The 27538-nt window shown below is 44.7% G+C and overlaps 1 protein-coding gene across 1 annotated transcript in view; it reads left to right on the top strand.

Annotated features, from left to right (window-relative positions):
- Nucleotides 1-27538, top strand: part of SRCIN1 (SRC kinase signaling inhibitor 1) — a 922972-nt gene that overhangs the window by 419196 nt on the left and 476238 nt on the right. The window contains exon 6 of the mRNA XM_086924314.1: nt 19249-19342. Within this exon, the coding sequence (XP_086780440.1) occupies nt 19249-19342 (94 nt within the window). The remainder of the gene's footprint in view (nt 1-19248; nt 19343-27538) is intronic.

The following is a 27538-nucleotide window of genomic DNA, read 5'->3' as shown; positions in this document are numbered from 1 at the left end:
TCCAAAGAAGACAATAGGAAAGTCTTCAGAGGCTCTGTCAAAATCAGCTTCTTACAAGGAGGTTCACACCTTTAAGAAGCCTGCGCCGTCGATGACGATGACCTCGTCGACGACTTCATCAGCGTCCAGGAAAGCTGTGTCTCCTGTGTATGTCTTCACGACAACGACAGTCTCGACGACGACAGCATCGTCGTCATTCTCATCATCGACGACTACTCCATCGTCGACAGCGGGTAAGGCTTTATCGTCGACGATTGCCATTAAGAAGTCAACATCGACACCCAAGATCCTGTCAACGATTACCTCACCGACGACAAGGTCCACGACGAGATCATCACCGTCAACATCGGTACCGTCGACAAAGGCCCCATCCACGAAGGCCTCGTTGTCGAAGACACCGTCGATTAAAGCATCGTCGACTAAGACACCGTCGGCAAGAACACTGACGACGACGACTACGTCGATGAAAGTACCGTCGACGGCTGCATCAATACCATCGACGACAACATCGGCGACGAATCCTTTTATACAGTCGACGACGACAATCCCGTCGACGACAAGACGCCCAGATTATAACAACTGCCGACACTACATCGTCGACGGTCACCCCGTCGACGGGCCCGTCGACATTGGTTGATTCTGGCTTTCAGGCAGCTTCTGTGCGTCTTAAAATCTCTTAAGAGGACACTGACGCCGGAGTTAACTTCTCCTAGCCGTGTGCAGAGTTTACCACCAGCATGTCTCCTTCAAGATGAGGTGTCTGATGAAGGGGATATGTTTCAGGCAACTAGCCCCTTAGAACTAAATGTGAAATGTCAAAGTTCAGATGAGGAGGAAGTGCAAGAACACATAGTTCAACCACATATTACACCTATGGTCTGCCTACTAGCATCCTTGGTGTCGTATCTAAGATTTCTTATCCAAGACTACAAGCAGAGATTCCCAGAATCTCCAGCTCCTCCGTCAACCACGGCAGCACTGTCGCCCAGACCACGACCGCCGCCCTTGGTTATCCAGCAGGAGAGAGTACAGTTGCCGATACCTCAATCTTCGGACGAAGAAGAGGAAGAAAAACAAGAGGAAGGTGAAGTACAGGATGATTGTTATACCTTCGCCAGCTTCGCCAGTACCCGCCACCTCAGATTCTTCGCCGGTGGACATCGGTGGGTTCCACAATGTGTTGGAAAAGGCCGCTAAACGCTTTCAGATTACCATGGAATTCCAGGAGCAGGAATGCTTCCTGTACGATTTTAAAGAACCTATGAAGAAATCGTCAAGATCTATTCCAATTATTGATTATCTGTGGACGCGGGGAGGTCAAGTGATGCAAAATCCAGCATCAGTTTCACCAGTGGTCCCGTGTTTGGATAAAAAATACAAAGCCCCAAATTCTGCACCAGCTTGTTTGACGGGGCATCCTAAGCCTGATTCAGTGGTAACGCAGGCAGCAAAAAAAAGAACTCCAGAAATCCCTTATCACCCTTATCGACACCACCGGATAAGGAGGGAAGGAAATTGGACAACATAGGCAAAAGGTTTTCCACTATGTCAGCGATGACTGTAAAAGCGGCAAATGCCCTCGTGCTTCTTGGGCGCTATAACAGACAACTATGGGCGGATATAGCCCCATACCTGTCTGAACTACCGGATGCCTCCGAGGAGGAAGTAAAAGGTATCCTTCTGGAGGGGTCAGACTTCAGCTTCAGAGATGATAGATTGCGCAATGGATGTGGCAATGACAGGATTCCGCCAACTAGACGGGGCAGCGGTTTTAAGGCGGCAAGGATGGTTCAAAGCGACCTCATTCAGACCAGAAGTGCAGTCTAAGGTTTTGGATATGCCATATGACGGCGAACTTTTGTTTGGATCAAAAATTGATGAGGCACTCCAAAATATTAAGAAAGACACTGACACTGCAAGAGCGCTGGGCACGCTCCAGTATAGGAATCAGTCCTTTCGGGGAAACCGAGGACGAGGACAACCCTCGTACAGAGGTAGTTACCAGAATAGATCATCCTACTCTTCCAATCAGAGTAGACCTCAATACCAGCAGCGACAACAACAGGGCCGTCAGTCCTCTTATGGAAAGTCATCCTTTATAGGAAAGGGTCAAAAGAGGAACAACGGGGGACGACAATGACTTGTTTACCCAGCCAATCCAAACCTCATCTCAATCATTAAAAATTGGAGGAAAATTAACTCACTTTCTACAAAATTGGAAGAAAATTACTACGGACCGTTGGGTCTTTCAACTGATACAATTAGGCCAATCCATGGAATTCGAGAATACTCCTCCAAGGACTCCTCCTCGCCCAATGCACCACACGAACCTGCGACTGCTTCTGCGCGAAATCTCTGTTATGCTCAGGAAGGGAGCAATAGAAAGGGTACCATCAGCACAGAAGGGACAGGGATTTTATTCCCTCTTCTTTCTCATACAGAAAAAGGAAAAGAAATGGAGGCCCATACTAGACCTCAGGGCATTAAACAAATTCTTGAGGAAGCAGTCGTTTCGCATGGTCACGATACAAGAAGTCTTGCATCTTCTGGAGGAGGGGGATTTCATGGTGTCACTGGATTTACAGGAAGCGTACTTTCATATTCCAATTCACAAAACTCACAAAAAATACCTGAGGTTTGCAGTAGCGGGCAGACACTTCCAGTTTCGTGTCCTACCTTTTGGTCTCAAATCGGCGCCACGCATATTCACCAAATGTCTTTCCCCAGTGGCAGCATACCTCAGGCAAAAAGGTCACCAAGTCTTCCTGGACGACTGGCTAGTAAAGGCACCATCCTTCACAGGCGCTTCCAGATCCTCCAACGCCTGTCTCAGTCTCTTCGACCATCTAGGCCTTACGCTCAACCAAGAAAAGTCAACTCTGCAGCCTTCCCAAACCATCACCTTTCTAGGGGCAACTCGGACACAGGTTCCGCAAAAGCGTTCCCATCTCAGGAGAGAAAGCACAAGCTCCTTTCTCTAGCCTCGACAGTGGCTTCGAAAACAGTGCTAACAGTTCGTCTCTTCAAGTCCCTTTTAGGGATGATGTCATCGTGCATCCTGCTGATACCAAATTGCTGCCTGAGGATGCGTCCTCTGCAAGAAGCACTGTCAAAACAGTGGACACAATGCACGGGGTCGTTCAACGACCGTATAAGGGTAACAGTGCAAATGGTCAAGGCTTTACGCTGGTGGATGTCGCCACAGAATCTATCTCAAGTGTTGACGTTCCTCCTTCCTGCAGCTACTCATGTCATAACAACGGACGCCTCCTTGGACGGTTGGGGAGCCTTCCTGCAGGAATTGAAAATAAGCGGCAAATGGTCAGTTTCAGAGAAAAAGCTCCATATCAACCTTCTCGAACTGAGAGCAGTCTTCCTGGCCCTACAGTAAGTCCTACCAAGGATCAAAAACTCCCTAGTGCTTGTCAGGACAGACAACACTACGACGATGCACTACCTGAACAAACATGGAGGGACGCGCTCGCTCACACTCTCTCGCGAGTCGCAAAAAAACTGGAATTGGCTCATACTCCACAATGTAACCCTAAGGGCGGAATATGTTCCAGGCACAGACAATGTCCTCGCCGACGCGTTGAGCAGGCAAAAGACATCGTCACACGAGTGGGAGATAGATCAACAAGATATCAACCAGATCTTCTCCAGGTGGGGCCCGCGGCAAATAGACCTCTTTGCGACGAGATTGAACGCCAAATGCCCACACTTCGCAAGTTTGCATCCCCAGTCAGGATCTCTAGGGAATGCATTTTCCATCGCATGGTGCAACGTCTTTGCGTACGCCTTTCCTCGATTCCCGATGCTTCCCAGAGTCCTCAGGAGGGTGAAGGTGGAGCTTTGTACTTTGATTCTGATAGCCCCAACTTGGCCGAGGCAACATTGGTTCACAGAGCTCCACCGCTTATCCCTAGAGCCGCCAATCCGCCTGTGGCAGATTCCAACTCTGCTCACAATGAACAACAAGCAGGTTCAACATCCGGATCTGAAGTCTCTCAGGTTAGCCGCCTGGCTCCTGAGTTCCGAGAGTTCCACAATCTGAATATTCCACAAGACTGTAGAGATATTCTGGCAAAAGCAAGGGCAGATGGCACAACCAAGACGTATTCCCTCAAATGGAAGAGCTTTTGTGTTTGGTGTGCAGATCGAGGAATTCGGCCTTTCTCCTCTTCACCGGAGTAGATCTTACCTTACCTTTTACATCTGGCTCAGTCGGGCCTAGCCCACTCCTCCATTAAAGTACACTTGGCAGCAATTTCTCATTATAAAAGAACCTTCACGGGTACATCTCTCTGGTCAAGCAGGCTGATTAAGCAGTTTTTAAAGGGATTATACAGATCTTTCCCGCCAGTGAGGATGTTGCCACGTACCTGGCAACTCAATGTGGTTTTTAACCAGCTCATGAAGCATCCGTTTGAACCAGTACACAGAGCGGACCTTAAATATGTTTCCTGGAAGACAGCACTCCTCCTGGCGCTCACATCTGCAAGGAGGGTCAGTGAACTACAACCATTTTCAATCCAACATCCTTTTCTACAGTTCAAAAACGACAGAGTGATCCTGAGAACCAACCCTAGGTTCATCCCAAAAGTTCCGTCGGACTTCCACCTAAATGAACCTGTAGTTCGGCGTTCTTTCTTTCTAAACCCAAGCACAGCAGCTGAGAGATCGCTGCATTCTTTAGATCTCAAACGATGCTTGAAATTTTACATTGACAACACGAAAGCATTCAGAAAATCTAACCAGCTCTTCGTAGCTTACAGCAGACCTCAAAAGGGTCTACCGCTTATCAAGCAGAGCGTTTCCCGATGGATTTCGGCGGCCATTGCTTTCTGTCATGACCAAGCTGGACAGCAATTACATTCCAAAGTGAGAGCGCACTCCACTAGAGCGATCTCCACTTCTATGGCACTCTTTGCAGGTGTGCCGGTCATTGACATTTGCAGGGCGGCAACGTGGAAGTCGTCGCATACCTTCACTAGGCACTACTGCCTGGATACAGAGCTGATGAAGGATGCAGCAGTGGGACGAGCAGTGTTACACCATTTATTTCAGTAAGGTGAGCCTACCTCCGTCCCTTCATCCTACTCTGGTATGCACATTTCTTTACTAATGCTATTACTGATGCTGCTTGATGGTTCATAGTCGCCTGATATGTATTATCTAATGACTGGAATTTGCTGTTCCATCAGAAATGTGCTTTTGGCATAGCTTGCTGCTCTGATTCAGGCATGTGAATCTATGAAAGACACCCATAATAATGGATAAGAAATGCGTTACTTACCTGTAACTGCAGTTATCCAGTATTGGTGTCTTTCATAGATTCACATGCAACCCTCCCGCCTTCCCTGGAAGGACTCACCTAATTCTCTCAGTGACACGCCTACTTAGCTTAGTGGGTATGAAAATCTGAGGGACTGAGGCTCCTGACAGGAAGGTTCTAGAGGGAGGTGGCAGCTGATTGGCTGTGCTCTACAATTTGGTCCTTTTTACTAAAGGACATGGATATGTTACTAAGGTGAGGCCTCTAGGCCTACTCTTCTACATATATGTCTATAGGACATTACTTTTTTATGTACCGGGGACTCCCATCCCGACGACGGGGAATGATTCAGGCATGTGATTCTATGAAAGACCCCAATACTGGATAACTGCTGTTACAGGTAAGTAACGCATTTCTTTTATAATATTTAGCTCCAGGAGTATGGAAGCCATTTGTTTACTGCCACATATCACCCATCCATTTTTTTTAATAATGAGCCTTCCATAGCTCTGCATGTTATCTTTTAGTTAGGTGGAGTGCTAGGAAAGCCGTTGTTTGGAGAGATGAGAAACGAGGAAATTTCGAGTCCAGTCAGGAAGGCAGTTCCCATATTATCCAGTATTCTTCAGGTGTGACCCTTGATAAAGGAGGAGTTAAATCATAAAATGTTTGATTTGGATCACAGGGAGGGGTTGAGGGCATTTTGTAGTTTGGGTCCCTGCACTCACAGGGATCTCCTTCCATGTATCGACAACTTGTATAATCTTAGATGGATCACTGATCTGAGATCTCTGACTTTGGTGTGGAAAGGTGGTCCGTTTTTGCAGTTTTTTTCTGCCTCAGTAGGCGCCAATTGTGGATGGTGCAGAGAGCTTTAAACTTGATCCTGGCTTCTGCTGGAATATAAGTGAGCATTCGGGGTGGAATTAATGTGATCATGATTGCAGAGATTTAGGCGCAGTCTGGCAGCAGAGGTGTTCTGTAGTTTTGTAGACTGGCAAAAGGTTTCTTGTGGCCCAGTAGAGATGAAGTCATAGTAGTGCAGTCGTGTTGTGAAGAGGGCTCCTATGAGCTCGATCTCATGATAAGTGGGAGATGTTTGCAGAGAGTGAAGATCTGGCGATTAATATCCAGCACTGTATGTTTTTTGGTAGGGTGGGTTATAAAATGGGGCAAGAGGGGTGAACAACATTTTTAAGCCAAAAAGTTTTCCTTTGTTTCTGGGCTTTGGGGCTCTTTGATGGAAGGGTGTTTTTACATCCAGAGACCAGTTGCTAGTGGGCAGGGCTAATGATCTGTGTTTTGTCATCATACACAATGAGCTCTTCATCCGAAGGAGTACATGGCTCAGGCATGAGGTGATGATGATGGAATTATCTGAATGATTGTCAAGGTGGAAGCAATTTTGCATGTCATCCATACACACCTACACGTTGAATTGGGTTGGGTTTATTTAGCTGGGCATAGAGAGTTTCATTCATTGCAGGAGATGGATTACCTTTGGATTCATGAGAGCCCTGGGATGTGCATAATTCAAATAACAAAATCCTAAACTTTTGGATGGGTTTAGAAATAAAGGATCAAGTACAAGACCAAGCACATCCAGAAATTTCTGTCAGTTGTTCCAGGCTTTACTCTAGTATCGTCAGATTGACAGTGTATTATGTCCCATAAGTCGAAGTGGAATGTCAATTCAGTTTTCTTGTCTTCATCCATGGAAAAGAAGTATTCTCCCCCTATGGTGGGTGGGATTGGTCCGGTGCCCTTTAAGGCCTAGATGCAGACTGATGGGCATAGCGTGGTTGATTAGCTCATTAGATTATTGGATTTGTAACTTCTAGCCACAGATTCCTCACATTTTGAATATTGCTAAGGCGTTAGACTGGATCCAGAAACTTTTCCATAGTACCTTTGTGTGCCAGAAGGTGGCACCATGCGGCTATGCACTGATGCCGGTCCTGCTCTGGAAATGATGTGCGGGACCTATATAAGCACCACTCCTGCACAATTACGTCATTTGTTTTCTTTCTGCACCGCAAGATTTTGATCTGGAGGCATGTTTCTGAGAGACCCTTTTTAGGTCTCGGCTAAACGCGCGGAAGCGCGTCTCGCAGAGATCTTTTGTTAGCGAGTGTGCTTCCCAGGAGACAGTTTCGGCCGCGCGCATCCTTGGAGCCGATTTGAAACGGGAACGCGCGCTGTGGCCAGGCGCTGTCTCCTGGGAAGCTCAAGCACCACACACGCATGCGCATACACACACACAAGCGCCCATGCACGCACGCACATACATACATACAGAGACACCCCCCCTGACACATACACACACGCGCACACACACAAGTGCACCGAGGCCCCCCCTCCCTCCCTCCCCCGCCGTCACCGTCGCACACATACATACACACACAAGCATACACGCGCACACACAAGTGCACCAAGCCCCCCCAGCCTTTTGGAACTTACCTGGCCAATGTCGGGGACTCTGCTCTCAGCACGCGGCGCCCAACCTCCTGCTGGCGCGGCCCCGGGGCTCCACACCGCTCACAGGAGCCCCGGGCGCGAGACGCATTTGACTCCGCCTGCCTCCTCTTCCGGTCTGGACGTGGCCCCGCCCCCGTCACAGGCGACCGTGCCTGACTTCCGGGGCACAGTGTTCATTAATACAAATGTTTACATGCTGGCTTATGTGTTTAATCAAACGGAGAAGAGAGGATAAAAGCACAGTGCTAGTGCAATGAGTGAAACAAAACTGCTATATATGTCCTCCTAGATCCAACACACAGTCTTACATCGTAGGTGCCAAGAAATATATGAGAGTACCTACATACTGCATCCGGCCGTGAAGGGCATTTACACTACGGAAGGGAGAATGCAGAGTAGTGAGTGCTGAGTAGTGAGTAGTGAGTGCAGAGTAGTGAGTAGTGAGTGCAGAGTAGTGAGTAGTGAGTGCAGAGTAGTGAGTAGTGAGTTCAGAGTAGTGAGTGCAGAGTAGTGAGTAGTGAGTGCAAAGTAGTGAGTAGTGAGTGCAGAGTGGTGAGTGCAAAGTAGTGAGTAGTGAGTGCAGAGTAGTGAGTAGTGAGTGCAGAGTAGTGAGTAGTGAGTGCAGAGTAGTGAGTGCAGAGTAGTGAGTAGTGAGTGCACAGTAGTGAGTAGTGAGTGCAGAGTAGTGAGTGCAGAGTAGTGAGTGCAGAGTAGTGAGTGCAGAGTAGTGAGTGCAGAGTAGTGAGTGCAGAGTAGTGAGTGCAGAGTAGTGAGTGCAGAGTAGTGAGTGCAGAGTAGTGAGTGCAGAGTAGTGAGTGCAGAGTAGTGAGTGCAGAGTAGTGAGTGCAGAGTAGTGAGTAGTGAGTGCAGAGTAGTGAGTGCAGAGTAGTAAGTGCAGAGTGCAGAGTAGTGAGTGCAAAGTGCAGAGTAGTGAGTGCAGAGTGCAGAGTAGTGAGTGCAGAGTGCAGAGTAGTGAGTGCAGAGTGCAGAGTAGTGAGTGCAGAGTAGTGAGTGCAGAGTGCAGAGTAGTGAGTGCAGAGTGCAGAGTAGTGAGTGCAGAGTGCAGAGTAGTGAGTGCAGAGTGCAGAGTAGTGAGTGCAGAGTGCAGAGTAGTGAGTGCAGAGTGCAGAGTAGTGAGTGCAGAGTGCAGAGTAGTGAGTGCAGAGTGCAGAGTAGTGAGTGCAGAGTAGTGAGTGCAGAGTGCAGAGTAGTGAGTGCAGAGTGCAGAGTAGTGAGTGCAGAGTGCAGAGTAGTGAGTGCAGAGTGCAGAGTAGTGTGTGCAGAGTAGTGTGTGCAGAGTAGTGTGTGCAGAGTAGTGTGTGCAGAGTAGTGTGTGCAGAGTAGTGTGTGCACACACTACTCTGCACACACTACTCTGCACACACTACTCTGCACACACTACTCTGCACACACTACTCTGCAGAGTAGTGTGTGCAGAGTAGTGTGTGCAGAGTAGTGTGTGCAGAGTAGTGTGTGCAGAGTAGTGTGTGCAGAGTAGTGTGTGCAGAGTAGTGTGTGCAGAGTAGTGTGTGCAGAGTAGTGTGTGCAGAGTAGTGTGTGCAGAGTAGTGTGTGCAGAGTAGTGTGTGCAGAGTAGTGTGTGCAGAGTAGTGAGTGCAGAGTAGTGAGTGCTGTTGAGTGCAGAGTGCTGTGTATTGGCAATGTTAATGACAATGCCATTTATTTGTGATTTAAAGAAAAAAAAATGTCATGAGCAATGCCAATAGCTCTACCTTTAATGATGCCGAGACCATTGCATTGCAAATGCTTGTTTCATGATGTTTCTTTGAAAGTTTACCCAGTGTACAAGGTTTGTCACCCCCTAAGACTGCAGGATTTAAACCCTGTATGGGCTGTAGCTAGCAGATGTCTGTGACAGATCCCCACCAGATTTGCCTACGGTGTTTGGTGTTTGGTGTTTGGTGTTTGGTGTTTGGTATTTGGTGTCAGGCTACTACTCCCAAGACCTGCGGTAATGCACGTCGATGAACCTGAAACGCAATCAGGGAACAGGAGGTGAACCTTTCTCATCAAGCAAAAGAATATTAAGAGTCTGGACTGCTCCAAGTCCCGCTCAAAGTCCAAGGTTCGATGCCAGTCTCGCGCCAGTTCTCGGAGTCGACAGAGCCGCTCTAGAGGCTGGTCTTTATTGCTCTTAAAGTCCCCCGGTAAGCACAAAAAGCTCAAGAAGTTGAAGCAGAGTTACAATCCTTCGTGCCATTGCCACTCCCTTTTCGAAGCACATAGTCTGCGCCAACTATCTCACTCACACTTTCTGTCAACTCCGTAGCTGATTCCGCAGCAGGTTCTGGAACAACCAGAGTTTTCATGGCCTTTAGCCACATCGCACCAGATTTAAGAGTTCTGCACGGCTATGCTTCAGCTCTTCGGGTCTCTACAGACCTCACCGAGCTTAGAGGCCTTCCGCCTGGACTACCGCCGGTGGGTTTGCCCTCGGTGCTAGCCAGATCCTCCAAACCACTTCTGCCCTCTGCTCCAGTTCTGGTGCCGTACCCGGCACCCAAAACCATGCCAAGCCCGAGTATTTCAATGCAGACCTTGCCACCCAAAGAGGTGGCCCCAGTAGTCCTTTCCGAGCCGATACCATTCTGACTTCGGCCATTGACTCTCCTGAATCTCATTGAGGCACCCATTTTTGCACTATGCAGGGGACAATTGATATGAGGACTTGTTAGTGGCTAATGGGCTAGACGCTTCCCCAGAGACAGCCCTGGTCTGCCATACACACTATGGTTATGCATAGGGCGGCTGAAGTCTTTGACCTGCAGCTTCCCACATTGGAGGTAAAAGTGAATGTATTTACTGACGCCCTCCAAACGGGCCAGATAGCTTCCGAGGGCCTCTTCCCTTTCAATGAGTCCTTGACAGATACCACCGTAATGGGCCTGGGCACAGCCTTCTAGTGCCCTCACCGGTTAACAGACAAATCACCAGACATCTTCACCCTGCTGTGGGTGACCCAGTCTATTTGTTGCAGTACCCTTCTCCAGAGAGCCTCGTAGTGCAGGCCTCCACCAGTCAGACCAACCCTAACAATTCTCTGCCACTTCTCCTGACAGAGAATCAAGTCAAGTGGAGAAGTTTAGAAAACCCTTTTTCTCTTAAGCCAGTTTGGTCCTGAGATCGATCAATACCTCCTGTTTATTGGAGGTGTTGGCGACAGCCAGTCGTCAAGGTAGGGACGTCTAGAAACTCGGACTTCCAAAGGTGCACTGCCACCACTGCAATTACTTTCCTGAACACATGAGGAGCACTGATGAGATCAAACGGGAGCACAGCAAACTGAAAATACTCCTCTCCCACCTCAAATTGCAGTTAGCGCAAATGGGCTGGCAGGATGGAAATATGGTAATAGGCATCCTGCAGGTTCAATGCCACCATCCAGTCATTATGGTCGAGAGCAGACGAGACCTGGGCCAGGGTGAGCGTTTCAAATTTCTCCTTACAGAGGAAGGCATTGGCAGAACCCAGATCTAGAATAGGCTGAAGACCTCTGCCCTTCTTGGGCACCAGAAATCAGCAGGAATAACAACCAAGCCCCTTTAGCCAAAAGGGCTTACCCTTCCTGTTGTAAAATGGAAGGATTCCTCTGACAGTCACTGGGCGGATGGTGGATTGTTACATGGGAGTCCCCATACGTTCACGAAGCACTATTGTCCGGACTGCCAGGTCTGCTGAGAAGGGCATTTTGCCCAGTTGGTCCTACAGGACTTTCTGGTTTAAGTCCATCCACAGTGCACATCTCTTAGGCACTGCTTTGGTATCTATTTAAAAGATGAGGAATCTGTGGTTAAAAGTCTCTATCAGAAGAACAAATGACTTACCTTCAATAACGCTCTTTTTTTGTAGAGACTATTTAGCCGCAGATTCCTCATCAACCCTCCCTTCCTCCTGATTCTGTTTTAGGACTCTACCCATAAATAAGATCCCAAGTCTAGGAATCTGCACCCTGGGCTTTCAATTTGCTTTTGAGGCTCTAGGTCAGGAGGTGCTGGCGGTCTCGAAAACCACTTACTTCAGCTCACAGGAGTAGTGCCTGAATAGGCCCCCTATGCTATATCGGAGCTAAACTGCATTCCTGCAGAACTACATAGCGCCACCTTCCGGTGCACAGCGGTACCATGGAAACGTTTCCAGATCCAGTCTGACGCTAGGAGAATATTCAAAAGGTCAGGAATCTGCAACTAAATAGTTCTACCATAGGCAAATAACTTGTTCGTCAACTCCCTTTCAATGATATAATTGGAAATGGGATGTTGGGTATTAAGAAGTAGTTTGACAAGCTGATAGGATCAGCAGCTGTTTTTTTTAGGTGGGAGTGATGATGGTATGTTTCAGAAGCCTGAGCACAACTCCTGTGAAAACGCAGGCATGTATTATGTTAGTTGTATCTGTTTCCAAGGAAGAGACCGGAATTGCATGCACTAGCAGTGTTACAATGGCTTTGTGGATTGTATACTTTGGTAAGCAGTCTTATCAGCTCTGTGGTCTTCAGTGATGTGGATTAGGAGAATTTGGCCTCCTTTTTAGCTTGCTTAATTGCTCTATTGTAGCCTCTGCATTGTATCTTGCATCGGGTTTTATCGTCTTCCGACTTGGATTGCGAAATTGAAATTCTAAATTCTGATCAACACGTTTCAGTTCACTGTACTTGGATATTAAGGGTGTATGATATAGTGCATGATATGTTGATGTAGAAGTCTCAGGTCCTTATGAGCCTTTTGAGACAAACTGTTGCTCTTCATAGTGTAGCAAGGAAAATAAGTTTTCATTGGTTATGTTACTGTCCTGTTTTAGAATAGTAGTAGTTGTGGGTTAGTTGTGTTTAACAGGTTTTTAAACCAGATTGTTTCAGGTTGATGGGCATAAAGCAATAATCTCACCCTACATGTGACTTCACCACGAAATAAAAAGATTTAAGTTTCAAGGTTAAGGGTGAACATAAGGTCCTTTATGTGCCCTTCAGGGTGTGTTGGGACGCTCGCAATTTGTGGGAGCCAAGGGCCTACTTATTCTTAAAAAGATCTCTAGCAGGTTTTGAAACTGGCCTGCCAACACAAAGATTAAAGTCACCCATAAACAAGTCTATATTTTATTTAGTCTGTAAATGAAATGTCATTTTGCGATAGTCCTCTGAAAATTTGGGGGTGTACCCTCGGTGACTATTGACCACTGTTGTGATGAGAGAGCTGTTGGGGGTGATGCAGCAGCAATGCAGTATGCCTGGATGTTGGTGCAGGTTAAGAAGCTGACATATGCTGGTACTACGCCTTTCCCTCTCTTGCTCAGGCAGGGTGGTTTTAGGGCCTGTAAAGAAAAGGTCTTTGATTAGTTATATAATTGTCACCACACATAATTTCAGTGATTTCAAGTAAAAGATAGTTTGATTTGGAAGGGATATTGTGCGTGTCTAGCGCATGCTTCTGGGGTGAATTGGTGTTTTAATAGGAGTTTTTTTAAAGCAAACATAAGAAGATTATGGGCGGAGCACTGAAACTTTTCAGACACTCACCCCGTCACAGATCTGGGTTGAATCCATCATCGTTCTTTAGCTCACTTCGCCACATCAAATCAGACCCAGCCATATGCAAATCAGTCTTGACCATGTGCCTCATGGGAATAGTCCAGCCCTGCTTGCCAATCCAGGTCTTCGCTGAGCCGGGAACAAGCATCCTGTGACCGGTTTCGGGGTAACACCCCTCTTCAGCCAGGCTAGCTTGAATCCAGTGAGCAAGGGACCCAAGTCTGGGTTTATTTTTTTTCAATACCTTTTTATATATTGAACTCTTCAGTTGTATTCATTAGGTTAGTTTTAGCAAAGAGCTTGGACCCTGAGTGGATTGGAAGTGTCAAATGCCTTGAGTGGCAACAAGAGGTGTTTGTGGGCCTCAAATGGTTTGGCTAGGTGCATGGCAGGTTTGAAAATAAGAAAGAAATTGTTGAGAAGTACTTTTTACAGGGCAAGTGTATTCACAGGAGGGGGAGCAGGAGTGTGGGAAGCAGGTCAAGGGGGCTGGTGGCTGATAGTTTTGCACTAGTGCCTGTCTGTGAAGTTAGTGGCAAGTATTGGTCTGTGGCTCTTGGGTTGGTTTTGGAGTTGTAAGTAGCCTCATGTTTGATAATTTTGTCTTGCTGGAAGATCTCATCAAAGGCCAGTATATTCCTGAGATTGGCTTGAATAATGGTGGTTCCGTTGGTATATATGTTGATGGTGAGTTTGAAGTAGGTACCATGAGGAATGGCAACTTCAAGTTGGGCACTCTCAAGTTTCTAACACCTTGCTTATTAAGAGCACTGATTGGAATACAGTACTTCATGCTTCCAAGTTGCACGCAAGGAAAGATCCTTCTTCACAATATTAGGTTTTGGACTAATGTAGGCATCTCCTCTGAGATTTTCTGGGTCTAATTTATTTTCCAAGATAGTTGCATCTTGTAATCTCTTTGGACTGTCTGTTTTTTTTGTTCAGTGAGAATACCAGAAACAATCCATCCATGCATCTTGCTGGGCGATTACTACTAGCACATTTTCTCCATGAGCATTTAAGGATACTCGTTGTTGGAGCATCATCATGCTTGTTGCCTTCATTACACAAGGGTGGGATTTTTGGCTCCCGTTCTCACCTACATTATCTTATATAGCCCTTACCTCCTTAAATTTACATGAACAGTTTTGCTGTTTCATTGTGCACCACTACCTTTTTTGAAAATATTTTTATTGCCATTTATTATTGTATATAAAACATTCCCACAGAGAAATGCAAGATATAGTATCTAACAAGCACAATATATATAGTATCTATCTGTTCGGGCAGTGGCCTTAAGTTTGGTATATTCCATGCAATACAGAGAAAGGCAGTGAAACAATCAATGCAATCAGTTGGTACTCATGTTACCCCGTATATGTATCACAGTGTGTGGGTAGGACAACCCCACCCAATCATGCTTTTTCGTTATGCCCATACAGCACCTTTCTGCTTCCCTGGGGCCCGTTAGTTATCAACAAGAGATGAGCCACCTGTGATCCGTCACAGTGAGTGTCAATGTTTGTATGCCATTACATAAGAAAACCATTGAAATAAAACTTGTAAAAACAAAACCAGTCCTCATATGCACTGTCTCTAGTGTTAACGCTCTCCATGCGGGAGGTTGCAGGGTTTGCCCTCCGTGCCTGACCGAGCGGGGTTACCCAGCCGTCTCTGGGGTCAGGCCCACTTTTTGGGTATTGTTGAAAAACTACGGCCACAACGGCAGGAGGGCAACGACCTGGGAGGGCTCCCACAGGAGGGCGTGCACCACTACCTTGACGAAGGTTTAAGTGTAAGAAGGTTAAAATACAAAGTAAGCATTTATATGTAATGTAATTGGTTCATTACAACTGCACTCAATTGAATAAATACCACTGGTTAAGGTGAGGAATGGTATTAGGATTTTCATATTTTTCCAAGCTATTTCAATTTTAATTTTCTAAGTAGGCATTTAAATGTATTTCAAATATAATTAAATATTTACTTTTTGTTTAGGTAAGTGTTTGGGTTACAGTTAGTGTAATAGTCCCTTTAAAAAATCAATGTAATGTTATTTAATATAATTGTTAAACACTGGTTAGAGTTCGGGTTCGGACTAGCGCTAGATTTAAGCATCTCTGTTTTTACAGATTAAATTGAGTTTAAGTAATTAAAGGTAATATTGTTTTTGCAATATTAGAACTAGGATAATGTTCACTTTTAAAGAACGTTTAATAAAACAAAATATTTAACATTTGTAAGTGATAGTATTAGGGCTATAAGAGTAAATATATTCATCATATTTAAGTATTTGAAACAGGTTTGTGCTAATTTTAGTTACCATTAATGTTCATTATTTAATTTAAAACGATTTAATATTAAAATAAAGATGAATTATTCTTAAGTCCTAGGGTTAGACATTAGCTTCATGGTAAAACATTTAAGGAGTTAATCGTCTTTCAATGTCATCTATAGACTAATGAAATAGTACATGGCGAGGTAAAAGTGAGGAGGTAGTGGTGGAAGAAGCAATTTCAGCAGTGGTATGTCTTGCCTTGCATTCACTCCTGTACCATTAGATATTAAACCAGTAAGTGGGTTTAAAGAATGCAAGTCCTTAGTTCTCAGAATCTGACCTGCCACTTGTTATGCTCATAGGGTAGTATTGTTTAAGTGTGTAGACTTTTAACATGATTGTCTTGAACTGGTCACATTAAAAATTGACTTGAATCGTAGGTACATATCTTAATTCTGCCATCCTACGGGGTTCTAGAAGTTTAGTGTACAGAAGCAATAGGTAAGCAATTATTTCTTAACTGGTCCCCAGTCCCAATTACCTGTACCGCCAGAGAGACCCTTAAAGATGGAGAAGGATTCACAAAGTCAAAAAATGCACCACCCTTCTGAGAGTGACTCTGAGGTACCGATCTAGTCTGACACCGAATACTTGGGCTTCAATGTGTCCTGGTAGCCTTACAACAAGCCTTATCCTTCAATGCTTTGATTGTCTGTCAGTTTGACTTTCCCTGACTTTTTGTAACTCTTGATGGTCTTACAAGGTGCTTTGCAAACCTAAAAAATCCTGTTGGGAATTTGTGTCGTCTGTGAGTTCCCATGCTGCCTGACTCTTTCCTTGTTCTCAAGGTACCAGCATCAGAGTCTCTAGTACTGTACAGCAGTACATCAGTACAGAATCTTCTTGTGTAGACGGTATACCATTCATGCTGGGCAAAGAGCTTATTGGAACTGGTGGTACTATGGCTAGCGTGGATCTTATTCAAAGGCCACTGGATAGAAATGTGTTGAATGTCCTGGTTCATTTAGTCCTGTCTGGCCAGCCTGAGCTGGATAACGGTCTCCTGCAAGTTGTTTAGAACCAGCACCCATGGCTTGCTTTGCAGTGGCTTGACTGGCCTTTCTTGCCTTCTTCTAGTAAATCTACCTTTTCATTTGAAGATGTGTCTGAAACTCCACCCAGGAGTTTAGTGGGTTCTTGTGAAGGTTCTCTATTTCAGGATGCTTCCGATGTATCTATGTGCAGGAGTTTGCAGAAAAGAATGCTGTACTTTGGAGATTCCTGCTTTATTATTCACTTACTCTTTATTAGAGACATTAATATTTATATTTCCGTGGCTCCCTTAAATATTGCCCTCCATGCCTCCACTAGAGAAAGTAATACACTTTTGGTGCCAAGGCCTGGCCTGATTTAAACTCTTAGTAGCAAATTGTTGCTAGGGTACAATATAAGCTGTTTGTATTAGCAGAGGTCAAGCACCCAGATCACCTCTTGACTGTATTGCTATTCCCAAACTCTTCCTCCAAGGTTGTGGGTGATGGACAGTGCAAACACAAGCAGCTCTCAGCTTCCTGCACCTTAGTAAACTGCAATGTAGAGCACCAGTTGGAAACTTTAAGTCTATATTTAATGATGGGGTTCTCCAATACATGACCAACTGGTTGAACCTACATCAGACAATTCCTGTTGAATATGTTGTACCCTGACCTAGGATTCCATCACACATTTCAGAATTCCTTGGTTTTCACTCCTGTTCATCAAAGCTTATTCAGGGTGACCACTCCAGTACGCATCATCTCCAGTAGATATGGATTCCAACACTGATACCTGTGATGAATCAGGGTAAAATACCTAAGAGTCCCATTCACAGATTATACTTTTTTACATTTCACTTTAATATACACTAGTGTGTTTGGGCCGTAAATTAGCCTATGGAAATGTGAATGTGGTCCCCATCAAAGCCAACCTCAGATCTCTATCCCAGGGTGAAGTGATTTTTCTCCAGTAAACATTTCAATTGGCTCCTCCCTTTATATCTCCTTTTCCGGAGATACTAGTCCGCATGAAATTTGAATATTGCTCTTGTATTCTTGGCTCATACCCCTTTGCAGTTCATGGCTTTAAACCCAGTGGCTTTAAACTGGTGAGATGGAAGATCGCTTTGACCTCGATCAGAAGGAAATGGTAACTTTCTTTGTGACAAGTCACATACCATGTTTCAAAATGAGTAAAATAGCATAAAGGACTTATCCTTCATTGTTACTCAAACATTATAATGCACTTTCACATCATTCAGAAAATGTGCTTCTCTACCCTATAAGAATTCTACTTAAGTGCTAGCAGAAATCCTACACAGTCTGAACATTGGGAAGGAATTTGGTGGCGATCCTGGTGGATATGGGGATGTTGTTTCAGATTCTGGTCATAAACGGAAAAAGGCTGTTGTCTTGTTTTTTTTCCATTTTCACTTGTCTTCAGTGTGATAGGTTTCTGGCTGCTGGTGTGCTGAGATTCACCAGATATAGTGCGCTTGCCCGACAGGTAGGCAGGGTGTAAGGCATTTATACATAAACTGCTTTTAAGATGGCATGGGTTGGAAAGTTGGGCCAGTGCAGTTCTACCAAGGGGGAGGGATCTTGACCTATTTCCTCCAAGGGGTTTAAAACCGATTTAAAAATGTCCCCCCTCTGCAGACTAGGGGGAAACGACAGTTATGAAATTGCTTTCTAGGAGGACTACTTCTCTTTCTTTAGTAGAGAGAGAGCTTCTTGTGGTATCTATGTTCACACAGTAAGTGCTAAGGCACCAACAATAACAGTAGCTTTTTAGTACTAAGTTTATTTTATTGTAAAGCAGTTACTTTGGAAGCTAGGCACACTCTGTGACCATCCACTTCATAGCAGATGCAAAGCTTGGCTGAGCTAGAGACAAGAAAAATTGTGTCTAACACTCTAGAGAATTGAAGTTTCGGCCTCAACCGATTTTAATTGTGAATGATCCATAACGTTACTCATTCCACAGTTCCAGAAAAGATACCATTAATAGCGACTCTTATACACCTGTTCTCTGTTCCTTTGCCAATGTTCTTGCAGTCGTCACTCCCTGACGTTTTATATACAATAAGATAGAGAGGGAGAGCAAAGAAAGTGATTTAGGAGCAACAAGCAGGTGTGTTTTTGGCAATGCAGTGGTTAGAGCAGTAGCTGTGCATGCACCTGAGCTTCCAAACGGTGTTATTTAGTCTGGGCAAAATGCTGCCATCTCCCCTAGTGGGGCTAGGAGTGCAAGGGTCGCTACAGTAAGCAACTTGCCCCAAATGTGTGTGTATGATACTTCAGATCTCCTTGTTTTGACAGACTGTCTAGTTTGTTTTTCATAGTGCTAAATATTTCTTGTTTCCATTTATGAATCCTTTGAGCTAGCACACATGCTATTTGTCTTTGAAGAGAATTATGAACATGTGTATCTTAAATAGGATTATGTATTTAAAGGTATCTACTTTTACCTTACTGATGGCTTTCTGTGTGTGTCTATGCTGCATTTTATGGTTGAGTGCCTGTCAGGGTGTTTTATCTAATCAATGTGTTGTGGCTATTGTTTGGGTGTGGCAGTTGATGTGTTGCTTTCATTGAATTGCCATGTTGTTGTACAAATCATTTGATTGTTTTTACAGGGATATCCAGGACAGAAGTATTATAAAAATCTTCCGTAAAGAACCCCTGTATGCCTCCTTCCCGGGGACGCATATGACCAACGGTGACCTGAGAGTAAGGAATGAATAATGTTCTTTATCTTTTAGTTTTGTAGTAGAATTTTAATAAACCAGGTACAGATTGGGTATAGGGAAAGAACCGAGTATGGAACTCAGTAAGTGCAAAGGACCCACGTTGGTATAACCCCGTAGAGGGACTGAATATGGGTATAGAAACAGTTCAATATGAGGAAAGAAGCCAGAATGAGTTTGAATCTGGATCTAGAACTCAGTATCGTATTTGGTATGGGGAAATATTCTCGAATGGGATTGGGTAAAGTGAAAAAATCCAGTATATGACTGTGTATGGGCAAATAGTCCACCATGGGATTGATTGCATAGGCGAAAGAGCCCAGTTTAGGGTTCAATATGAGGGAAGAACCCATGTGATTGGGTAGGGGGAAACAACCCAGTATGGGAAAGGGAATAGGAGAAAAAGCGATGTAGTAATGGGTATGAGAAAAAAACAATAAACTAATCATGTTGGGAAGGCTTTCTGGACCCGTTTTGTTCGTAGAAACCGAAGTTTATATCATGTTGCACAGCCATGGGCGGGTAAACACATCTCAGGCATTAACTTCCTAGGAGAAATAATTGATCAGATGTGAACCCCTGCTACTATTTTTCTTCCTTTGGGGTAACCAGTACTATTCCTTGTATGGTAAACTGTGAATAGGGTTCTTCTAGCTCCAAAGAGTGGTAAGGTGGATTGTGGGTTTTTTAGGTGTCTGCATAGAAAATATCAGTCATCATGTCTTTTACGGTGACTGTGTGAACTGCCTGCATGCTGATCATGGCATTGAGGAATGTGACACCTGCATGTATTTCTTAATAGGGACAAGAAATCAAAAAGTATTGAGAATAATGTACTTAGAATTGAAGTGTGAGTTGGAAAATATTAATGATTTGTCTAAAAGGGCTTCAAAGAGAGTCTCTTACTGGAGAACAGATCTTAGATTCTGCCACAATTGGAGAGGATAATGTGTCTTCCATTCAGAAGAGCCTATTAATCCTAAGGCCTCACTGGTTTTACCTGCTTCTCTCTGGAGCAATTCTCTAAGGATATTCTCCTGCTCCGACTGATATTATACTTCTTTTCCAGGGAATCCTCTAAAGACTCCAGCCCACGTGCACGGAGTAGTTGTGCCTACACTCAGGGATCCCAGAGCACTTATGTATAACAAAGTTTGTACCATAGTAACTTAAATATATGTTTGCAGCCTAAAGTAAGGCTAAGATTTGCCAGACTGCATTTAATTTTCATTTTTTTTAAACGCCAATTGCATAGCAAGCATCACTATAAAACAAGCAGTTGCAATGCAATAGGTCTCACATTTGCAAGAGTTTGAGCTATTGGCATTGTAAATGGCAGTGCCTTTTATGTATGTTTTGGGTATAAAAACAGATAAGTAAAAGACATTGTCATTTACCGTGCCAATACTTTAAACTCTCGCAAATGCAAGACCTACTGCATTGCTATAGTAAATGACAATGCCTTTTATTTAGGTTTAAAAAACCGAAAACATAAATAAAAAGTATTGTCATTTAGAATGCCAAGAGCTCAAACTTGCATAAATGTGAGACCAATTGCACTGTAAATGCTCGTTCTTAATCTGATGTTAGCAGATGCTAATCTTGGGACAATTTCACAGGACTGCAGCACTCTGTCACTGTTTTATTTAAAGAGCTGCAGGTAAACTGCAGTGCCAGCACACACAGATCCAGCAGGTAGAATTGGTGAATTTTGCCAACTACCTTTTTTGCTTGAATGTTCCAGCCGCCCTTATGCCCTCAAGTAAGAGACTCACAACCTGGCAGTAACACCTTCAGCAAACAACTGAACAAGCTACACTGCAAGGGGACGCGGGGTTGGGTGGTAAGGGGAGGGGAATACATCATCAACACTTCACGTTTCTGAGCAAACATGGATATCAGTTACAGTAATTAGGAGTGGTAGAGTGACCATGAAATGTACGCCGGGCAGACAGTTTATCCACAATGCGGCAAAGTGCCTCGCACACTGGGATAGGAGGTAGACACACAAACCTCATTGTTCCAACAGAAACAGCCGTCTACATAAACAACACCTTATTCACATTAAAAAACGGTGATAATTTATAATACCCAGGAAACACACAGACACTAATGCTGGGACAGTAAAATTAGAATTTTTGGAGCAAAATGTTGCAGGAGTTGGGAGGTGTGATTTGGTTGAAGCAATACACTGAGAAAGACAAGAAAAAAACAACACTCCAAGAAATAATGCTTACGATAGGAAAGAGAATACAATACAGACACTGAGGCATTGTCTACAGTGACAACAGAACAGGGATCATTCATGACGGGAAATTTACAACGAGGAAAACCAGTGAAATACAATGAAAGTACAATAATCTGAACTTAGGACAGGGAAACACATAAACTGGGGTAGGGGGACACAACACTGGACACCGACACACACCAGTTTTGTCAATAAAACACTCTGTGGCAAATAATATACTAATAATCTGACAAGAGACATAATACTGGACACCGACACATACTAGCATGGTCATTACAGCAACAGAGCGGCAATAATATACTTATATCAGGATCAGGGGTACACTAACACAGGGACTACGATAACAGACATGGAGTTAACAACATTGGAACCTGACACAGGGATACACTTATACGTGATTAGGGAACAAATAGACAATGGCACATAGGAGAGGGGATATTCCTACACTGGGAGAAGCACATGGATATATGTACAGGGAATACACAGACACACAGAAAGTAAACGTCCAGGAGTACATCCATCATAGAACGGGAGGCACATGCTTTGCATCAGAGAATGAGCAGGGATCTGACAAATTAGATAATATACTCCCACAAAGACTGAAAAGACCCAGGTACTGGGGAAGGGAGAAATAAACACCAAGGCAGTGAGCACAGACTAGAAGTTGGGGATTGTGATTTGTTCAACTATCTCTGGACAATATGATCCCTTTGAAATAGCCACAGAAACACACTCATTACAGCCAGCCTCTTAGCAAGGTCCTGCAGCTAGCAACATCTGAATTGTAGAAAAGAACCATGAATTCCATTGGCTAGATGTTACTGAGGTCAGCCAGCACCGTCATCTGACACTCCCAACCTGTAGAGGTTACAGTAGTTTCAGGCCCATTGGCAACATCTGGTAGGGAGAGGCTCATAATCAAAAATGTGGATGGGCTTCGGGAGAAAGGGCCACTAGGTCTGCTTCTGAGCTTCTCTTAGGTGAAGTGGACTAAAACGCTGTTTGTTTGAGGAATTAACATAACACATGGACTAATGAATATGATAGGAGCTTTATTCCCCTAAGAGCAGATCAGATTTTCTTCGATCTCGCTCTAAGTATGGAAAATCTTTCCAGTACCATTTTTGTAATTAAATTCATGAATTACTTACAGAAGTGTATGACTCCATTGCTCCCTTCTTGCTCTTGTGGAGCTTTGTTTTCGCCCTAGTCCGTTGCTTCGCTGATAGATCGCAGTTTACAGATTACAATCGGATGAAATACTGGGGTCCATCCACTATATAGCAGTCCGCTATAACTGCTGCTATCCCAGGTCTGGATTTGTTAACTAAGCACCAGAATTCTCAGTAGTACTGGTGGTTATGTGTTTGATCGTACATGAGCTCAATGCTTGTATTGCTTATAAAGTTTTCACTTTCAATATCATTTATATATTATTGTAGCTCTTATTGCTCTTGGTGATCTTGATGATCTTGATTGTCTTGTTATAGACAGTGTTGTTGACTAGATATAGCTGCCCCACTTCAGGGCTCAGCCAGGCTCATTCTGAGCTGTTGCTGTTCTGCGAGCAGTAGCAACTGTAGTCACAGGATCAACAGGACGCCGTAAACAATAAGAAGGTTTGACATTTTGCAAAATGCAATAGCTTTCCAGTATTCTAATGTTGTCGGTATTTTTTGATGTTACAAAAAATCTGTTATCAATATGCTGCTTCAGTATCACTACTGTAAGACCTGTGGCCCAGAGATGTGCTGCCAGCAGTATGGTCACCTATGTTGAAAATGTGTGCATGGTACACCACTATTCCCCTCCAGCAAGACTCACTGAAGACGCCTCTTCCCACTAGCCGGCCCCTCTACTCTAGCCCCAAGCACAAATGTGAGCACCATGTCATGGGGAGCACCCACTGACTGACTTGCCCGCCCACCATGCTTGATCCCCAGCATTGAGCAGAGGTTGGGCAGCTCCTGAGGAGGAGAGGAGGTTGGCACGAGGAGGGCATGAGAAATTCAGCTGCTTCTGCGGGCTTGGGAAAATATTCACTATGTGCTGGTTGGTGGAGGGGGATGTGGACGGCAGCTCTTTGAGAGGTATCAGACCATGGGACAGCTTGCACATGCAGAGAACACCAATACATCAAACAGGAGACAGGACATGCATCAACTCTAGCCCAGGGAACACACAACAGACTGGAAAGGAAGCAACTCTAGAACATGCGATGCACTAATAGTAAAATAGGGACGGGAGGAAGCAGACCTCTAAATAATGCTGCAAACTCGAATGGCCGTTCGTAGGAAGATGCAAGACCAGAGTGGCCTCCCCTTCCCCCAACGGACTCTGCATAATGTCACCAGGTCGCTGGTACAGGGAAAAGGAAAATAGCATTATGTCAAAGAATAGGAACGGAGGCGTCTGTTTCGTGGACAGAGAGACAAAACTAAAGCCCCTGCTTGTTTCTGAGAAGTGCCGGTGCTCTGCGAATGAGAAGTAATAAGGGGACTGCAAGGGAAGGGACGGGTTGGGTAGGGTTAAAGAAGCAAAGGAACAGAACGCCGTGCCTGCTAGTGCTTTTATAGTGTTTAGCCATATACTTTTGCAGCCTCAAAAGGCTCTGTGGAATAGAAGAGGCCAAGGAGGGAGGTAGGAAATCAGCCAGGAAAGGAGGAGCGTGTACTGGGCCTCAGACCCCGTATCAGCAGGAAGTTAGAAGGCCGAGGGACAGAAACATGCTCATCTGCATGCCTACCATGCTTCAAAGTCCCTGCATGGAGACCGTTTCACATGGAGCCGTGTAAGGGGAACCGCTGCCAGTAATCAGAGCAGAGGGGGGAAGATGGTGTGCACTGGGATACGGACCAAGCTGTACAAAGGTTAACCCGATCCCGGTCAGGGATCAAGAGTCAGACCCTAACTCAGCAAGTGAAGTAGGCGCCTGCTCAAATATTAAGCATGGCGCCCCTGTTGCATTGTAAAGTAACAATTAAAAATACTTACTGTAAAGAGTGCTGTGGGTCACAGGACTCCCACATGTTCGATGGCTGCAGGGAGGACGAGGAGCTGCTGCTTCCGGGGCCTGGACAAATCCAGCACAGAAGGGTGGGGGAAGAAGGCAAGGTGAAAGTGCAGCAGCTGCTGCACACAAATCAGGATTTAAAGGAGCAGGCACCATTAATTTTAATAAACACCAGACTCATACCAAAACAAATATAATTAAATACGGAGTATGTATAAAATTACATCATGACGAGAGCCATGCTTATTATGTAAAATTAACAGCCCGGCGCTCATGAGAGCTCCGTGCAGATGCATGCTGGGAATCAAAAATTAACAAAAAGTTCCCATCAGACACAATTGAAACGTGAAAATGCAGGAAAACAGACGTACGCGTTGCTACTTCCTGAATAAACGGAAGTGACTTATCTCATCCTCCGCCAACCGCAAGCCTGCTAAGAAGAGCAATTCCTCAGTTAACAAATGACAAGCGGCAAGAGTAAGTACCGGGCAGTTTGACTCCTGACACAGATTACTTGAAGTCTCGAGAGACAGCGCTTGAGCGCTGCCTAGCCGAGACCTTAAAAGTGACCATGGATAATTTTTCACAAACCTTTTTTAAAAGGAAAGAGAATATGAGACATTGATAGCCAATAACCTGCAAGCAAAGCATAGTAGAGAAAAAACTGGCACTGTGTCTTTAAGAATCTCACAGTGCACCCTGTTTCCCATCATGCCTCGCAGGTGACGGGTCAGTTAATTTTTCTGGCTCTGGCAAACCAGGTCCTAGTGCACTGAGCTCTACCTGTTTAGCAAAAATTGTTTGGAAATCTTTCCAAACGTTTTTGGAGTTTTCACTTAACTTCTCTTGATGTTTAGGGTGTGTCGGCGCCCTTTTCCGAACGAAAAATAGCTATTTTGTCTCTAACATTTGCCTTCACTATTTGTGAAGTTCCTTTCCTATGGGAGAAAGCAGGCATGGTCAGATTCCCACAGGCTTTGCATTTTATTTCTTCCTGAGGTTCATATCCCTGATTCCTGCACTCTTCGTCAAACCTTCTCAAGAAGAACTTTGAAGGATAGACATAAGATCAGACAGCATGGCTTGCAACAAAAAAAGGAAATTGAACATGCTACCAGATCTTATTAAAGCCTTGGAGAAGGTCTGCCAAAGCTGCTTGTTCCCGCCACGAGTCCCCTAGAGGTAGATCCAAGGTAAGAAGACATCAGAGGAAAAGGCATCACTCCCTATTGTCAACAAGAAGCAGGACATCGAGCAACATAGCGTCGAAGACTGGAAACCTTTCCATTTGCTTGCATCATCAGGTATAACATTGAGGCACTTGATGGCGAAGGAACCTCGAAAGTCGCAGTTGAAAACTTTTCAACACCGAAAACACCTCCCTTTACGTAAAAACAACAGTTGATGTCCAAATCACCTCCTTCTGCACCGAAGCCTCCTTCATCTACGTTAAGACCACCAACTTCGACTTCAAAGCCACCACAGAGTTTAAAAGTGATATCCTGAGCACAATCCCTGCCACCATCTATGCAACTCTCTCCAAAATGGTTACAGGAACTACGTCCAGAGAATTATGCAACTTCAGGCTCAGATTACTCTCAAACACTCTCCTTCACATCATGCATCAGAAATGGTACTTTCTGGTACAGCTTCATTCGGAGCAGTGATGCTACCTAACTTCTCTCCAGATTCAGTAACATCATCTAGGTTTTCACGTAGAATCTTCCCTACTTTTCTATCTCTTCCCGCAAGGACACTGTACTGTCCACAGTTGTTTCATAGACATCGCTCGAGGTCCAGATGCAATCCTAGATCTCAAAGATGCATCATAGATCTCAAAGATGCACTAGGGAACTAATCCAGTCTTATCACCGTAGATCAGGGAGATCCAGTATAAGGAATAGTAGGAGGTCACTATCTAAACACAGAACATGGTCTCCATCATGGAAAACTACCTCAATCAGAGATTATTCCCCGATTCTTGCAAACAAACCTCCAGCAAGAGTATCTCCAATTGATGACCTACAGCTTTTAACGAGGTGTTATTAAGGGGTGCAGCTACGTTGAATATTACCATGCCCACTCCATCTCATTTACATCAATCATCTTTGAGACATTACATCAAAGAATGTCATCAAGACCCCTCCTTCCTCTGGTTCCAGGTCTTCTTGAGCCTGCAGCGCATTTATTTACCTGCATCAATACAATCAGCCCCATCTAGACTCTCAGAAGTGTAAGCCTCCTGACCAAGATCCTCCGTTTCTCAGGTCCAGATTTCACCAGATTCACATTCCAGGTGACAGTGCTTTAAAAAAGCATCCCTGGAAGGTTGGGGCCCATCTAGGCTTTCATTGACCATGGGCCTATGGGCCCAACTCTGAACAAATGGTGTACATCACTGCCCTCTAACTTAAGACAGTAAAATTTGCACTAAGGTGTTCCTTCCTGGCTTCAGTGAGAATTTTGCTGGTCATAAAATCACACAACGAACATGTTGGATGCCCTGAATGAAGGGGTCCTGTTCCCTGTCCAGCAAGGTGAAGGACATCGGTATGTGGAAAGCTAAAGTAAAATTAGGCATGAAGATGAAACACCTGCATGACATTAAGAATGCCAGGGCAGGCAACTTCAGCAAAGCAGGGTCCAAGTTGCACAAATGAGAACTGGACGAGGTGATGGTGGACGACCTTTTAAGCATCCCAAGAATTGACCTCGCCACAAAATGGAGAAGTAGCAAATGCTCTGCCTTTGTCTCCAGTTTCCTGTAATCAGGATCAATGTAGGAAAAAATCAGGTATCTGAGTTTTTCATCAGACAGGCTTCTGATAGCCCTTACAAGAGGGATCATCTGCATTTTAGCTAGATGTACTGATCCTATTTGTGTTATAACTGTGGTATATCTGTACAAAGAGCTTCCA

This window comes from Lissotriton vulgaris, chromosome 5 (assembly GCF_964263255.1).
Source record: "Lissotriton vulgaris chromosome 5, aLisVul1.2, whole genome shotgun sequence".
In the NCBI taxonomy this organism is placed as follows: domain Eukaryota; kingdom Metazoa; phylum Chordata; class Amphibia; order Caudata; family Salamandridae; genus Lissotriton; species Lissotriton vulgaris.
This window is presented reverse-complemented; position numbering and strand designations above follow the sequence as displayed.